At 36.0% G+C, this 16662-nt stretch overlaps 1 protein-coding gene across 1 annotated transcript in view; it reads right to left on the bottom strand.

Moving 5' to 3' along the window:
• Positions 1–16662, bottom strand: part of NAV3 (neuron navigator 3) — a 311096-nt gene that overhangs the window by 56166 nt on the left and 238268 nt on the right. The window contains 4 exon segments of the mRNA XM_006179097.2: positions 1928–2005; positions 4353–4376; positions 10060–10112; positions 12715–12903. Coding sequence (XP_006179159.2) covers positions 1928–2005; positions 4353–4376; positions 10060–10112; positions 12715–12903 — 344 coding nt within the window.

Here is a 16662-nt window from a genome sequence, read left to right on the forward strand (position 1 = left end):
TGTTAAATAAGTGAAATAATCACCAATTAAAAGAGGGAACAGAGAGGACCCTTGGACCCCTTTACCCAGTTTGCCGCAATTTATGTCTCACATAATTATAGTATAATATGAAATCGGGAATTCAATATCGGTACCTATATGTAGATTCAGACATGGAAATAACCACCTTTCATCACCACAAAGCTCTCCCTATTGCTACCCTTTTACAGCTACACCCACCTCTCAGGGAGAGAGGTGTCCACCAGCCCTAACCTCTGGCAACCGCTAACTTCTCTAAAGTCATCATTCTAGAATGTTGTATGAATGAAATTATTGTAGTATGTAACCTTTTGAAACTGGCCTTTTTTCAGTCTGCTTAAAGCACTTAAAATCCATCCAAGTTTTGTGTACTAATAGTTTTTTATTTTTACTGCTGAGTAGTACTCGTCCATGGTATGGAAACAGATTAAACATTACTGTGTAAACACCCAAATTCCATTATGTATAACAGCCATTTGTTAATCCAATAGCTGAATATATATAACCGTCCAAGAGACGTTTCCAAAAATAAAAACAAAGCTCTGAGTAATTGTTCCAAGACATTTGTATCTTTACAATCCAGTGCACAGGGTCTGTCACTGAGCCTCCCTCATTTCAGGTAAACACAATCCAGTGTGTCTGGCTCTTACACTGTAATACATCCTCTGGGGACAAAGTCAGGAACTTAGGAGTGTTTTATGTTGCTATACATCTAGCCTATAGTATAAAATTTACAGTTGCCTCAAAGTATTTAGGTGTTATTCTAAGATGCAAAATATAGGTTAAATAATACTGTTCTCTTCCAGTATTGCCTCAACAATGCTCTAAAATGTGCTATTATTTTGAGAATCCACTTATAACCTCTATTAAAAAAAAATATACCCAAGCCAAAGTGAATTTGACTCTCCTGAAGTTGAAGAGGTAAAAAATTCAGAGACAGCACTAAGATGAACCCATTGTGAGTGAAATAATTTACTTATATACTGCGGGAATTAGAGTACACAATACTTTTTATTCTTAAAATCTCTTGCCCGGGGGCCCCACCTGCTCAGTCTGGCTACACCAAGCATTGTGGAGGAGACAGAAAAACATCATGGAGAGTGGAGAGCGGTGAGGCAGGGAACCGGCCCAAAGCTACCCGGCAAAGGGAGCTGATTGACGTCGAGTGAGGATGGCAGGACATCTGGCAAAGTGGCGGGAGCTCCCTCACCCGTCACTCTGCTCCTACCACGACTGTTCCTCAGGACCAGACAAAATGCCACCTGCGCCCCTTTATTTCTGCATCGACTCCCAGCACTCCCTGGCTCACTGAGAGATCTTCAATAAGTGTTAATATAATTGATGTTCTCCATCATCATTTTGGCCATCGTCAGCTGCTTGAATTGCTAGGAGAAGGCTGCCAAGGTTTTGGAGAAAACTATAGCTCATTTATCATATAACTAAGATACCCCAATTCAGACTAATTCAATTTTTTAGAATTAATTGGATGCTTAACTAATTGCCCAATAAATTGTGCTGAAGGAGGCAGGGCACATGAATTTTTCACCTTCCAAAGTTAATCACTACCAACCCCTCATTGTCTCGTGGCTTAAGATTGTCTTATAAATAGAGAGTGAAACAAGTCAGAAATAAGAAAAGAAATAACTCTTGAAGCTGTTATTAACATTTCCGACTCTACAAGAGATAAAAAGCCATATTAACCACATTGCGATGGCGCATCAACTTGGGTTTACACTTTATTACCCAGGGAGCAAGAAGGTTTACCCTTAAGAATCAAGTCCTGTGATTGAGTGACTTAAGTTTGTATCATTTTGGACAGTTAAAGTTTGTAAGTGTTTTACTAGAATTATCCCACAAACTACATAAACGTCTGTTTAAATAGATTAAAAAAAAATTAAAAGTGACTTACATTTGCTGAAAGTTGAGATGTGAGGGTAGCAACTTTTTCTTGTGATGCAACAAGCTCTCTCCGTAGTTTATGGATTTGCTGAGTGTAATTAAAAAAAAAAAACATTCAATATGCTAGGAGATTTTTACTTAAAACCAACAATTCAATCCAAGAAAGCAAATACTATAGTTAGCTCATTCTACTCCCGTGGTATCAGCACTGACTCCTAAAAATTGAATGTGAATAATGGCCGCCCAGTAACAATTACGTGTCACTTGGAAGAAGAGGGGTAAGTGTCTATGTTCAAAACTGAGACTCAGATCTGCAAGTTAAAGGATGCTCACTTGTTCAATCTGCCATCCCTGCCTGACTCAAGAACCGGTTAACTTTCTCTCTGCCCCTTGCATCTCTAGAAATTTGTGGTAATAAAACTCAGGTGGTATGATCTTTTCTTTTTTAAAATTAAATATACATATACATATTTTTTCTGGGTATTTGTAGCATAAAGTACCCCATGTTATTTTTCTCTCAGTTTTTGTGTATTTATTTTTATTCTCTTTAATTTGGCAACTTCTCAGAAGCTGAAGAGTATCCTGCAGTCACTGAAAACTGGCTTTAATCCAAAATTTAATGATTCTATAAAAAATAATTTTATTGGCTGGAGAAGAGGAAGCCTTCCCAAATCTTTATTAAACTGTCCTTTTTCAGTGAGTTACTATGAGCTCCAGACAGAAATGCTTCATAAAGATTTAAAAAAAAAAAGGGAGGGGATCAATAATACTGTGCAAATAACTACACACCCCAGCAAGATAAGTATACTATTAATATACCATTTTTTTTCCTTTTTGGTTAAGTTCACACTCGAAGTGACCCAGAAAAAGGTGAGAATATATCGTATTGTGTATTTAAAATTTTAATTTAAGCACTTTATTATAATTTAATATACATGTCTTATGTTCCCATGAAATATTAAGTGATTAATAAGACAAGTTACTGAGATGCAGACATTTTACTTTGATGATTCTCATTTCGTAAAAAACAAGTCTGCTATTGTTGCAGTTTGACTTTTGAAATACTGTCTTAGTTGGAAAGAGCATTCTTGACATAATCCATTAACTGTATTTTTTTTTTTCCACATTAGATTTTTGTGGAGAAGAAATGGTGGCCAATATTGAGAGACTCTAAGAAAGAAGTGAACTTTAAGCTGGAAGTAGCAACACGGTGTATGTTTATAATTTCAACAAGTGTGCTTTCATTTCACCCAGCCCCAAAGAGTATCTGGGTTATATTCAAATGCAGATGACCATGAATATTTCCAGAGAGCAGGATATCTATTTTATTCTTAAACCAATGCAAATTCAAAGAGCCTTTCTCAGATTAATAGTCTCTATTCCATGATCCCATTTCTATTAAAATATAATCCAGAAAATCTTCAAGTAACGTAAATTGTTTTTTAAAAAACCGAGACCCATTATGGGGCACAAATAATGATAGGGGGTTGTGTAACTATTAATACGGCAAATAGATGTAGCATTGCTATACTGCAGTGGCTACATGTATTATACCCAACGTTAGATGTTTTTCCATGTCCATGGATGGAAACAGCTTAGGTCTTTCAAAATCATATTCACTCTTTAGTCTAGCAATTATACAGATAAAATTGATATGATCTATACCTTTTCAATATATTTTTAAACACAATACACATTTTACTTTAAAAGGTTGATAGAATAAAACTTCAAAGGGAAGAATTCCTTTGCAGAGGCTGTTGCCAATGCATGCATTTTCTTTGCTCAGTGTAAAACCAATCAAATAGTCATTAGCACACCTTGACTAAAGGCCTAATTATAGCCCTCCTGCTCTCCTTGGCCAGGACAAATTTATACAAAGGGAAAGGAAGAGAATGATCTCTCCAGGTTGCAATCTAATTTGTATGTGATTGCGATGAAGTGTGTCTTTGCGAAATGTGTATCATTAGAACAACACACCACTCCAGACATCAAGGGGTTAGAAGCAGCAAAGTCCTGGCACCACATAATAGATGGGCTGAGATGCTGGGAGTTTGTGTTGTGAAGGTCTAGTGCCTAAAATTCAACAGTTTTGTTAATCCTATGCACTTAGTCTCTTGGGTTTGGGGGGTGGAGGGGTAGAGACTATAACAAAATATACCACAGTCATTCATTCATCAGAAATTTGGAAGTGTTCACTACTAAAGACAATTTATTAGCTGTGGAGGTACCATTCCAGTCTAGAACGCGAGAAGAGAGTTTGCTTCTAAAAACCTTCCTTCCATATTCTTTTAGGAGGGAGTACCCAAGACCATTTATCAACTAGCTGCTGGAGAGTGACGCTGTTGTATCATAGAGCCCTCTAGTGGCAGAAGACACTCATTTCATCATAAATGTAAATAAAATAGTCAAATGTAAAAATGTTACAAGGTTTTTACCTCTGAATGAGCCTTTTCTTCAGCCTGTAAAATAAAAAAAGGAAAAAGAATTGAACTATAAACAATTAAGTGTCAATTCGTTCCACAAGTTTAAATGAATAAAATTATATTGTGTATTTAAAATGTTATTTTGGTCTAACAGTAAGAATATAGTAAAATACATGACATTATCAAATTAAAATAGTAAAAACAGAAACCTTTAGAGTGGTTAATGAATATTTCTTTATATACAAACCATGTATTTTAAAAATATAGGTTATTTGATTTATGGAGATATAATATGTCTTACAAGCAAAGTATAGAATTAAAAGTGACTCTCAGATCCAGAACATAAACAACAAAAACAAAATAATTATAAAAGTATACTCTAAAACAAGGTGAGTGCAGAAAACAATAAAAGAGTGGATTTTTTTTCATGTAGACCTAAGGAATGTACTCCATAAAATTATAGAGATGTTTAGCCAAGACGTAGGAGTCAGACTTTATTCTGTGATTTAAGATCACAAGGAATGCCAAATAAAACTAGAGAAAAATATTGGACTGTACTGATAAGCACAGAAAATCCCCTTATTAGTTTCTATGTTTACTTTTCCTAATGATTATTAAATAAGTTTATTGGGCTGTGAGTCAGCAAAACACTAAAACACCCAGGTGGCAATAGTGGCTGACAGGATATGCAGATTATGGAAATGAGGACCGTGGTAGGACCTCAAGGGATGTTTTGGCTTCAGTTGCAGAAAACTCCTAGCTCTGGTTTTCTTCTTTGCATTGGGTTGCAAAATGCCAGAAAATGAGTTATGTGTGCCATTACATTTGGGAAGCTCCCTCATTCTGGAAAAAGCTGAAGAATGCATAATATTGCTGAACATTAGAAGCCTGCTCATTGCCTTGAGCAGATCCAATGCTGAAAAACAATCTCCTATCTCTCCTTTTGGGACATTTCCTTATTAATTGATGCAGAAGTACATGAACCACTTCCTATCTCTTCTTATCCTCTAGGAAACATAACATAAAACAAAGTAAAATAACTCTCAGGATATTTTTTTATGCATAAGCATCTCTTTTAAACTGAATTTGTCTTTCCTATATTTCTTCTATTCTTAAAAAAATATATATAGTTAGTAAAACAGTGGTTAAAGAATAGCATGGTCAACTAGCAGAATCCCAATAGCCTTTATGAGAAAACTATGTCTTAAAAATAAATGCTAACATAAAACTTTAATGTTTTACATCTCAACTTTCCTTTTGTAAGTGAAGATTTACTATTTTAAAATTATAATAATTTCAAGGTTTCATATAGAGTTTACTTTCTGAATCAGACATAGCAAAGGAATTTTAAGATACAGATTTCATACATCAAAAGAAAGCTGGAGGTCGTTTGCCTTGAGACATATGGCAAGATTAACTAAGAGTATTTGGTTTCCCGAAAATTTTGCGTATTTGCTGCCAGTTTATTCTGTCCAAATCCTGCTGGTAGGCTTGCTGGGATGATATAAAATTGATATTCAATAAGTAATTTCTGTATTTTTAAAAAGCAATGTATGCTATTTAAAAAAAATAGTCAAGAAAGACATTCATCACATTTTTTCATTAAAAACCCTGAATAAGTTACAGGCACTAGTCATATGCATAACTATTACATGTTAATTCTATATATACTATGTACTATGTAGAATGACGTTCTTTTTGCTGATTTTTTCAGAACTATCTTTTTCTTTAACCTTTGCCTTCTTTCATACCCTGAGGTTAGCAACACTGGGTAGATGTTACTATAAAGTTGAAGCAATGAGCCAGAATGTTAACAGTCTACTTCTTTCAGTGGGTTAGGCATGGGATTGATGACAGTCATGATGGCATATGATTACTTGCCATTTTTAAATGTTGATTTTGAAGTTGGCTCAATATCTTCAAGGATGGTAAACAATATAAAACCCTTTGCCTAAATAAAAATATATTAGATATTCTTTATTCTGCAAGCTATTACTCAGCCATTCATTCACCCAAACTCACTAATTAAAAAAATTTACTTTAGCGTTACCTATGTGTTAGGAAATATGCTAAAAGGATCCCCAGCGAACTAACCATGGTCCTTGTTCTTATTAAACCAATACAAAATGGAGACCACGTATGAAACTGGTTCAATAAAAATTTTAATATACAGCAAATCAGAAAACATTTATTGCAAGGATCAAAAATTTATATGTTTCACAGGAGTAGACATATAAAAAATAGAAAGAGCCCTAAAAAAAAAATCACACAGCCTTCTTAGGCTTTATTTTATTTCCCCACTTTTCATAAAAATAACGAGGAGGATTTCTCTTCTACAAGAAATGCAACAGCACAATAATAACTAACAACAACAATAATAACTAACAACAAACTGGCTTCAGTGTCAGGGAGAGAAGAATTGGTGGATACTGGCCTGAGATGACACACCACCTAAAAGAGGTGATGCCAGGTGACTAGAAACCTGCAGGAATCTCACTTCCCTGTTGTTAGACATTCTGATTACTTTAAAAAGGAACATGGAAATTTGAATTTTTAGGTAAAACTTCAGATTTCACAGTGTTGGCTTGGATTTAGGGTCTGTATCATTACATAAATGTTGGCCTACAAACTCTAAATTTGCCAAAGGTAACATCGCGGCATGTCAGATTGGGTCTGTGATTTCCAACCAGTTTGTAACTTTTCTCAATCTTTCTGCTCAAAAATCCTATAAGGTGATTTACTTAGCTTTATAACAAGACACTTTAAAAAATTCTACCAAATTATAACTTGGTACAGATTTCAAAAGTTACAATTGGTAGAGATTTCAAAAGTTGAAAGGGTCCTTTCAAGTGGCTTTGCTAGATTGGTAATGTTGCAGGTAAATGTTCTTTGCAACAAGTCATCTTTGTTAGTTCAATATTTTTAATCAAAACTTACGATCCCATAAGTTGCATAAATGATGGTGTTAAATACTGTTTATACCCATGGTTAGCACGAGCAATATTTTGCCTAATGATGGTACATAGGGTCTAAAAGTCCTCTATAAAAAGAATCTTATTTTTCCTAAACCCTTTAATTTTTTGATGAAGGAATACCATGCACAATTGTGTTAGGCGTACATCACGTAATTCCAAAGGGGAAATTCACAAAGACTATGATATAAATGGTACTCCCTAGAACCACACAATTTACAATGTTCTGTAATTTACGGAACATAACGACCCTGATCTTCTTTAATTATTGCAGAAATCCCTTGGGACAGATAGGATAGGTCTGAGCTGTTCACCAACTTTACGTCACAGGTATAGTTGAAAGAAATTCACCAACTAGCCTGATGTCACACAATAATTACTGAGAGAGTCAGGCAAAGACGTAAATCAAGTGAATCTTTATCTGGAGTCCTTAAGGAGGAATGAAAAAAATGATAAACTGATTTTTCACTTCATGGTTTAAAAAGCACTTTCACAGATACCTTTTCATTGCCATTTGAATCAGTGCACGATAACAGGGGACTGGAGAGAGAATCACTCCTCATCTTTGATTTTTCTCTTGATTATGCCTACAAATATGCATTTATTTGAATTGTCTCACCACAGGCTGTCAGTTCAAGCATGTAATTCACATCATTTCCAGTATCACTATTTAAATTTCCTAATTTCCTAATAATATCCCCTCTGCATGTATTTTGATCACCTAATTCATTCTTTTACACTTAACATTAGGGTCTGTGTCATTATATAAATGTTGGCCTATAACTATGTGTATACAGTCTCTTTATTTTAATCTCTGTTCACATCTCATATTGTACTCAACACAATACTTACCACTGAGGCTTTCTAATTGTCCTTATCATTTTGACATCTGCTCCTATAAACCAGTAATTTTTAAAATTTACTTTGTTTCCTATAACCCTGCAATATCCAATATAGTAGCCACTAGGCACATGTGTCTACTTAAATTTAAATTAATTAAAATTAGTTCCTCTTTCATACCATTCACACTACAAATACTCAACCACATGTGGCTGGTGGTTACTGTATTCGATAGTACAGGTATATTTTTATTATCACAGAAAGGTCTATTGGACTCTGGTATATACTAATTAGCCACCTGCTTTTCCTCAACCCATGCTCTTTTTCTTCTTGAGTTTTTCTCAGGCTTCATGAAGGTAGTTTTTTATCCGAATGTTGTTTCTGTATATATTTAAAATATGATTATAACAGTGCTGCATCTTTTGATGTTATATAGAGACTTCAATGACAGGGGTTTAAGCCAGACTACATCTCCCCACAAGCAGTGGCCCTGGACCAACAGGAGGAATATTATGCCTCCACACAGTTTTTTTTTTTGTGTGTGTGTGTGTTTTCCCAGCACATTTTTACATTTCTCATGTCTTTATCCATTTGCCTAAAACAGTAGATTTATTTAAATACTAACAGTGATATATAGACTTTACTGGTAATTTTATAGATTTGGATGGCAATCTTAATCATTAAAAGGAGAAATGACAAGAAAAATACTGCCTCTACCAATGACAGTATGATCTTGAGTAACTCTCTAAGGCATTTTTATTGTCTAAAGCAATAAATATAAAAAGAGGGCTGATTTATTTTTAACTTAATGAAAATGAGCCAAAAAATAATGATTGCCCTTAATGCTTTATTAATCAGTGATAACTGAGGCTTTAAATTTTTCATGAACTTTTCAATACAGGGTCAAGGATTACTCACAGTACTCAAGCCTCAGTGAGAGTCATAAACTAAAATGTTCTTCACTCTTACCTAGGATGAAGGAACCCTCTTATAAAACATAACTTCCTATAGATTTTTTTTTGGAAAAAGATGAAATTATAATAAGTGCACAGAAAAGTCACTTTGGTAAAAACAAAATATAACTTCACACATGGGAAAATAAGCTGATACAGCCAGAAAGAGAAAGAAAAATACCACATGATATCACTTACATGTGGAATCTACAAAAAAAAGACACAAATGAACTTATTTACAAAACTTAGACTCACAGACATAGAAAACAAACTTATGTTTACCAGAGGGGAAAGGGGATAGGGAGGGATAAATTGGGAATTCAGGATTTATAGATAATAACTACTGTATATAAAATAGATAAACAACAAGGTCCTACTGTATAGCACAGAGAGCTACATTCAATATCTTGTAACGGCCTATAATGAAAAAGAATATGAAAAGGAATACACACACACACACACACACACACACACACACACACATATACACAAACATATGTATGACTGAATCATTATGTTATATACCAGAAATTAACACACTGTAAATTGACTATACTTCAATAATAAAAAATTTAAAAAATAAAAAATAAAATGGAGAAAGCAGCATACAACAATCATCAGTCATGGCTCAGAGAAGCCAACACAGAAAAGTGGTCAACATTATAAGATTACAGTGGAGCACAGTACATGATTTCAGGGATTCTGAGTCATACCCCATCAATTTATGAAGTTCAGTTCCCCATCCACTCACTGATTATAATGAGCACATACAAGTCAAGTGGAAGCACATATGAATGAGCAATAGAAGGGCTGGTAGAGCATCTCCCGTCTTATCAGGGCTGCAGTAGCTTGGAGCACACCCTCGTCTCACTGTGCATCTGCTGTGCTAATGTCAACCTATCTAACCATGTGCGTGCTTGGCAAAAGCAGTTTTTCTTAGCAGCCAACACTTACCGTAGAGTAAAGAGAAGATGTGCTGGAGACCAGTGATAATGAAGAGCCGTGAACTGAAGAAAGGCAAAAAAAAGAACAAGAGTTGAAATAATGAAGTCTGCTCAGAACCACCAGGCCTGAAGAACAGGTGGCTAAGGAGATAAAATGACAGCGAGATATATGCATCTGAGAACAAGCCCACTGTCACTTTTTACAGACTCAGATATTGAGACATGGGAAGGTCCCACACCTGTCCCCTAAAACACCTCCTGCATTGTGTTACAGAGAGTTGACAAGTCCAAGTCCTTGCAGCATGCTCTGTGCATACTGAAAACCAGAGTCAACTCCCACACACAAAATAATCAGAAAGTCAGGGACACCTAAAGTTGCCATGAGAGTTTAAACTTTTAAAAAACTTCAAGTATTGATTTATTTAATTTCATTTTTATACAACAAAGGTCCAGAACAGTTCTTCCTCTTTTCTTTGAGGGGTAATACAGTTATTTCTGCTTATTCATCCATTAAATAAACATCATGTGAGTGCACACAGTGTGACAGGCCCTTGCTAGATCCCGGGAGTATAAAATTGAACGTCATAATCCTAGGAGCTCAAAAAGAAGTAGAAAGGTACATAACTAAAAAGATAATCACAAAAGGACCATATAAATGGCATCAAGAGCAATGTACTGGGCACGACAAGAGAACATGGGGGAGGGAGTGCTTATGACCCGGTCTGGAGAGGCCTCGGGAAGCTGGGGAGGGTCATGTAGCGTCAATGAAAACAAAGGGGTGAATTTGAGACCCATCAGGAAGAACCTCTTTAAAAGGGATGTGGGTCAAAAGAGGAATGAGGTTTGTATGACTCCCAGCTTCCTAGCTTGAGCAAATCTCTCTGTGAGATGTGGAAAATGTTAGTTGTACTTAAAAAAAAAAAAAAGCACATTCTTTAACCTCTAATAACACCGGTGTGAACGCTGAGTGTCAGCGTGGTGTACCGGAAGGAAGGTGGTGGATGAATCAGTAGATCCTATTTTCAGTCTTTTTCTGCTACTTACTATTTATAGGTCTATAACCTTAACGTTTATGGTTCAGGCTCCTAACCTGTCACTATGAGCACCTGGCAGGGCATCAATAAAGTTCCTTCTATCTCTCTGCCCAGTAATGCCTTGATTTTAGACCATCATTTAAGCATCACAATAGTTCAGCATTCAATGCATAGACATCAAAAAGCCATCTCGCCCACGGAGGCTGGCTCTCAACAGCTCAGATGATTTAATCTTAATACATGGAAGGCAAGAATCTCCCAGCATATTAAAAGCATTATCTCTGCAAATGAGGCACTCTAGAAAGCCATCAGTATGCTGAACAAATAATTTCTCCAGTATTATAAGAACCCTGTTTGAAGAAAATGCTAGAAACATTTCAGAAAAGCAACAACGTTACATTTCAGATGAGTTATATCTTGCCTACACTTGCAGCAATCAGCAGGCTCTCACCATCTGTCACAGTGAATTCAGTGGTTTGGTTAATATCCCAAAAGGCAGTGGCAACTCTAGTCAACGGATTTAGGGCCAAGCATGTTAAATATACAGTGGTGACCTGAAGACCAGGAGTCAACTTTCGCAGCTGCCTAAATTCTAGTCAGAAGGTACTTTAAATAAGAAGGTAGGAAGAGGGAAGAGAAAGGAACAGACCTACTCTTTTCAACCTTTGAAATTACAGATACAGAAAGCAGGGCTCATACAGTTACGAAACCTGTTCAAGTTCATATCACAAATAAACGGATGACTAGAGGTTTAAACTCTGGTATGTTTCAAGATCTAGAGTTCTTTCTTTTATACAAACTTATGAAGGACTAGGAAAGAACGGTTTATCACATATCTGATTTTTATTCTCATCTATTCAAACTTCTATGTTTACTTTTATTTTATCCTTGGCTGACAGGCTCTATAATATGTGTACTACAGTTTTCCTTTGTGGGTACTTGGAAATCATTCATTAAATCAAAGACAAAAAATCTCTCAAATATTTCTATTCGACATGTGAAGTTATACTGTTCAGAAAATTATATATATTTGAAAATCCATTAAGCCTCCAAAATTTTTCAAAGAGTTTTTATTACAGACTTTTCACATAGACCTTTACAACCACAAAAGTATTTATTAGGCCAGGTGAGAATTTTATCGTAATGGATAAGGAAATGTAACTTGGAAATCAAAAAGTAGCACCATATGAATTCTAAAATGATATGATCATAAAAGCTAAGACCAGAGAGGGTTTCTGAGAATAAAAGTCGGCAGCATGTGGTTGTCTCATAAGAGAATTCTTCCTGGTTTATGTATCATGGTTTCTTAACTGAAGTGTCAAACAAAACATTCACTCTGGTATTTGGCACACCTGTAAAGTTACGCAGATTTCTGTATGAGAACGCTGGATTTATTCTGAGCTATTCTACAGCTAGGTATTACTTTAAATACTGTCGGGCGTATTTCCAAATGCAGAAGGAAACAAAAGGTAATGCAGACTAAAACTTCTTCAAGCTTCAGGGCTCCCCAGATGCAAGTTCTATTCACTCACTCATTTACTCTCGAGGGAATCTCTGTGGTGTGAATGATGTGGTAGTTTTCACGTCTGAGTTAACAGAAGCAACTTTATTCTCCCCCACCCCACACCTACCTTCTTCCATGCTGTCCCTGAATGAGCCCGAATGGCTGATGGCCCGTGGCCTCTCCTCCAGAGATGTGGCACTCCCACAGAGCTGGGCGTCGTCATAGAGATCGAAGGAGGAATCCTGGGCTGGGATGCTGTTGGAACGCATCATGCTGGGCCCCGGAAGGTTAAACTGAGACAGACTGGTTGGGCTCACTGGAAAACAAAGCACACACAGCCCGTTAGTTCAGGGCTCTGAAATTTTCAATAGCAGTTATCACGGAGTCCCTCCCCTTTATTTTCCCCCTAGCACTTTCACGGCAACCAGTATGTCAATTTCTAAAGCAACAGTGAACAAAACCATCAAATCACCTCTACTGATTTTGCTAGAAATAACATGGTATTCCCTCTGGCCATTATGAAGAAAAGATTTGTCTTCCTGGAGTCTGCACATTTCTTTATTTCCAGGAAAATACATCAATTTAAAGGGAAAAGCAAAAGAGAAAGGGACATGAAATACAAGAAATCTAAATTTCCCAGGAAGAAACTTCTGCAGCTTCCAGGCTATGACTTTCAGTCGTTTTGAGTTCTAAATTTTTGTCAGTTCATGGTTACTACCATCATTATCAGAGTTAGGTTATAATAGAGAAAAATAAAAATTATCTTTAAATGAACTACAATGTTGTGTACATGGTATCTGTAACTCATCATAAGGTTAATCACATAAAACTACTTTCTACTGTGTCTAAGATCAGAAAGCTGTGGTGAGACTGTCAAGAGTCACAAACCTGTGTTTCCAAAGTGGTACCTTGAGTCTGTAATTTGAAATATGAATTTATTTACCTAGTGCCTATTTACAAATAGTTCTGATGACACTCAGCTTTTTAGGCCAACTGATAATCATCAATTCAAAGAAAGATGCAGCTGACTGAATGTGCTATCCCATTGGAACACAATACTGGTTAAAAATTAGGAATAAAAGCAAAGCAGAAAATGAAAGAAACAGATTTATCGTAAGTGCTATGTTTAAGAAAAGCAAGTTGGTACAGGTACATGAGGACGCAGCCAGGAATCTCTTAAGATATGAAGATAACTGGTGGGTTCTTTCAAAACCTTGGGGAATTCATGTCTTTGGCTTAGAATCAGTCTGACATCATTTCAAAATAATGGTATTTTTTTTCTTTGACACAGGCACTTCATTTCTTAATGTAATTACTGGATCTCAGAACAACGTAAAATAGGAGGAATATATACTATGAGACAACTTAAGGAGAGTATCTCCTAATTGCCAGGCACTCTGCTGGCTATTTCACGGGTATGAATGAATTAATGCACAGAATAACTCTCTGATAGAGGTAGTTAAAAACTGGAGTAAAGGAAGAGCAAGAAAAGAAACAAAAGACTAAGAATTGTATCCATGTGTGTATATTGTGACATATAATAAAAAAAAAAGAGAGAGAAACTGTGGATTTGCAAAGTCTGCAATCCACTGGAAGCAGGGAAAACAGGAGAGAAAGAAGGAAAGAAGGGAGAGCAAGAGAGAAAGAGTTAGAGAGAGATCTTTCAGGCACCTTCCTTGAGCCGGCAGTGACCAGTTCATGATGGCTGAGGACGGCTCATGGATACACTGAAGGACATTCTGGACTTGAATATTTACGCTTACGGTACCTGGATTGAAGTCATTCAACCATTCCAGGTCCGCAGTATGAACTGACTTTTTGCCAAACGAATGAAGTGTCTAACACATTTGCAAGCACATCATTTTAATATATGTATTTAGAGGTTAGAAGGACAATTCATTCACTGTTTGGCTTTGCACAATTCTTACTAAAATAATTGCAGAGACATCCAAGTAAAATGTCTTTCTGTAATTTTAAAACATAGCACTCAGCTCGTTCAAAGTGAAATAGTAGTGAGGATTAGGGTGGATTTTAAAGGGAGCAGTTTGCATTTATAAGCACTTCTGATAGTTTCTCCATTGGAAATATACGCATACTATTTAAGAATGATCAGTTAGCTAAAATCTATGACAGGTTTGCTTTTTTGGTATTGTGGTTGAATAGAAAGATAGATATAGCAAGATCTCTGGCTTCAAGAATGGCCTCTAGGGGAGATGACTGAAAGGTGAAGTTAATAATGCAAAATAGACCAAGAAAAGTTATGTAATAGAAGACAAAACTTTGTCATAATATGACAAAGAAAATTTCTATAATGGGACACAAATTAGTACAGGGCTCCTGGTGGTGGCTTTGCTTTCTATTTGCTTTAGGCAAATATCCCAAGCTCTACCCTTCAATTTCTTCATGAATTAAGAAACAATAGCAGAATCAATGGCCTCTAAGATCCATTCAAAGCCAGAAGATACATAAAAATGTCTTAACAAGAGAGAGAGATGTGTGACAATCTATTAGGGAAAAGAGGGCTACTGACTTTGTCTTAAATTATATCGCATACCACAGCCACGGTTTTCATTAAATTATATGTTTATCTGTGGCGCTTTGAGGAGAACAGGGACTGAAAGAAATAAGAAGTGTGTTTTTAAATACCTCCAGGTCACTCCCTGATTTTGCTACCATATCTAGACATATTTGGGAGTTCATGGTATTGTTTTAAGAAGAGTCGTCATGTGGAATCTCATTTTAACTTATTTTGTGGAATTTGGGAATATAACTAGGAACTAGGTGGAGATTCAGGAAGTTTTTATTTGATCATTTAAAGAACTTCAAAAAATGTAATATATATCTAGATTTAGGCAGTTTCTCTCATTGGTAGGTTTAGAGAAGACGCTAGAGCTGTCAGAAGAATTGACATAACAGAGGAATGACCGAGATACAGGTCTGTTCCAACTCTGGGATTCTGTGCATCCATGAAGATAGAAGTGAGGGCTTAATTCTGAACAGTGTGAAGGGTGAATTTGGAGAGGGGAGTAGAAAGTCATTTAAGGTGGAGGGACACTTGGGAGTAACAGCATATGAATTTCCCATACAACAGTGCTTAAACATCACTCTGTATACAAAAGGTTCATCAAATACACAGCATTTGAAAGTGACAGGTTGATAGTAATGCTTCTACATGGTAACCCTTGGAGCAAGGTGAAAAATGAGTGTGAGCAGCTGTCATCACTCATGAGAACATGACAGTGAGTCTCACTAGGTTCCGAGACGTCTCGAAAGGACTGTGACCAATAGTAAGTGAAATTTTATCCAAAACTTAATTTTTTTTACATAAGTTATAGGTCGATGTGCTTTCTTGGGTAGAGATGGTTTCTATGATAGCTTTCATGTAAGAAACTGGATACAAACCACAGTTAACTTCGGCAGTAGCTCACAGTAATCTACTAATAATGACATGATAGTAGTGATCTTAAATTTCTAATGTTTGTTATATATAATTTTTACAGTTATATTTCTAAAAAGCTTATGTATGGATGTATTTTAATAGGTAAGGATAAAAAACATGAACACTGCATCTCTTGAACATTAGTAATAATCACTGACCTTACTGATCATTCAGAAAAAATAATGATAAATTAGAAACAAGTGACGACCAAAGGAACCTGTAGGAGGATGCTACCCATATTCGAGTTACATCTGACAGCTGCATTTGATGTATTTTTACGTTTAATAATAAAGTGACTTTTACGTACGGCAGCATTTTAACAATGTCAGCTTTCTTGTCTAATAAGGATAAGTTCAGGTGATCTGGAAATACAGCCCAAACTCTTAAATAATATTTTTCATGTTTTTCACATTAGTCATTTTTTTCTCTTGTAAAATCATACATCATTGAGATCTCAGAACATCTGATTTGAATCCACATATGCTTATAAAATGTGGGTAGGCACACGAGAGTGTGCTGATACGTATGGGAAGGACTTTCTTCATAAGACCCACTGGATGAAATGTTGAGAGACGTAAGATTAGAGGCAGTAAGAACAGTTTGAAATCTGCCACAGTTGTCCCTGACAGTGTAAGA

Source organism: Camelus ferus, chromosome 12 (assembly GCF_009834535.1).
Source record: "Camelus ferus isolate YT-003-E chromosome 12, BCGSAC_Cfer_1.0, whole genome shotgun sequence".
Lineage (NCBI taxonomy): Eukaryota > Metazoa > Chordata > Mammalia > Artiodactyla > Camelidae > Camelus > Camelus ferus.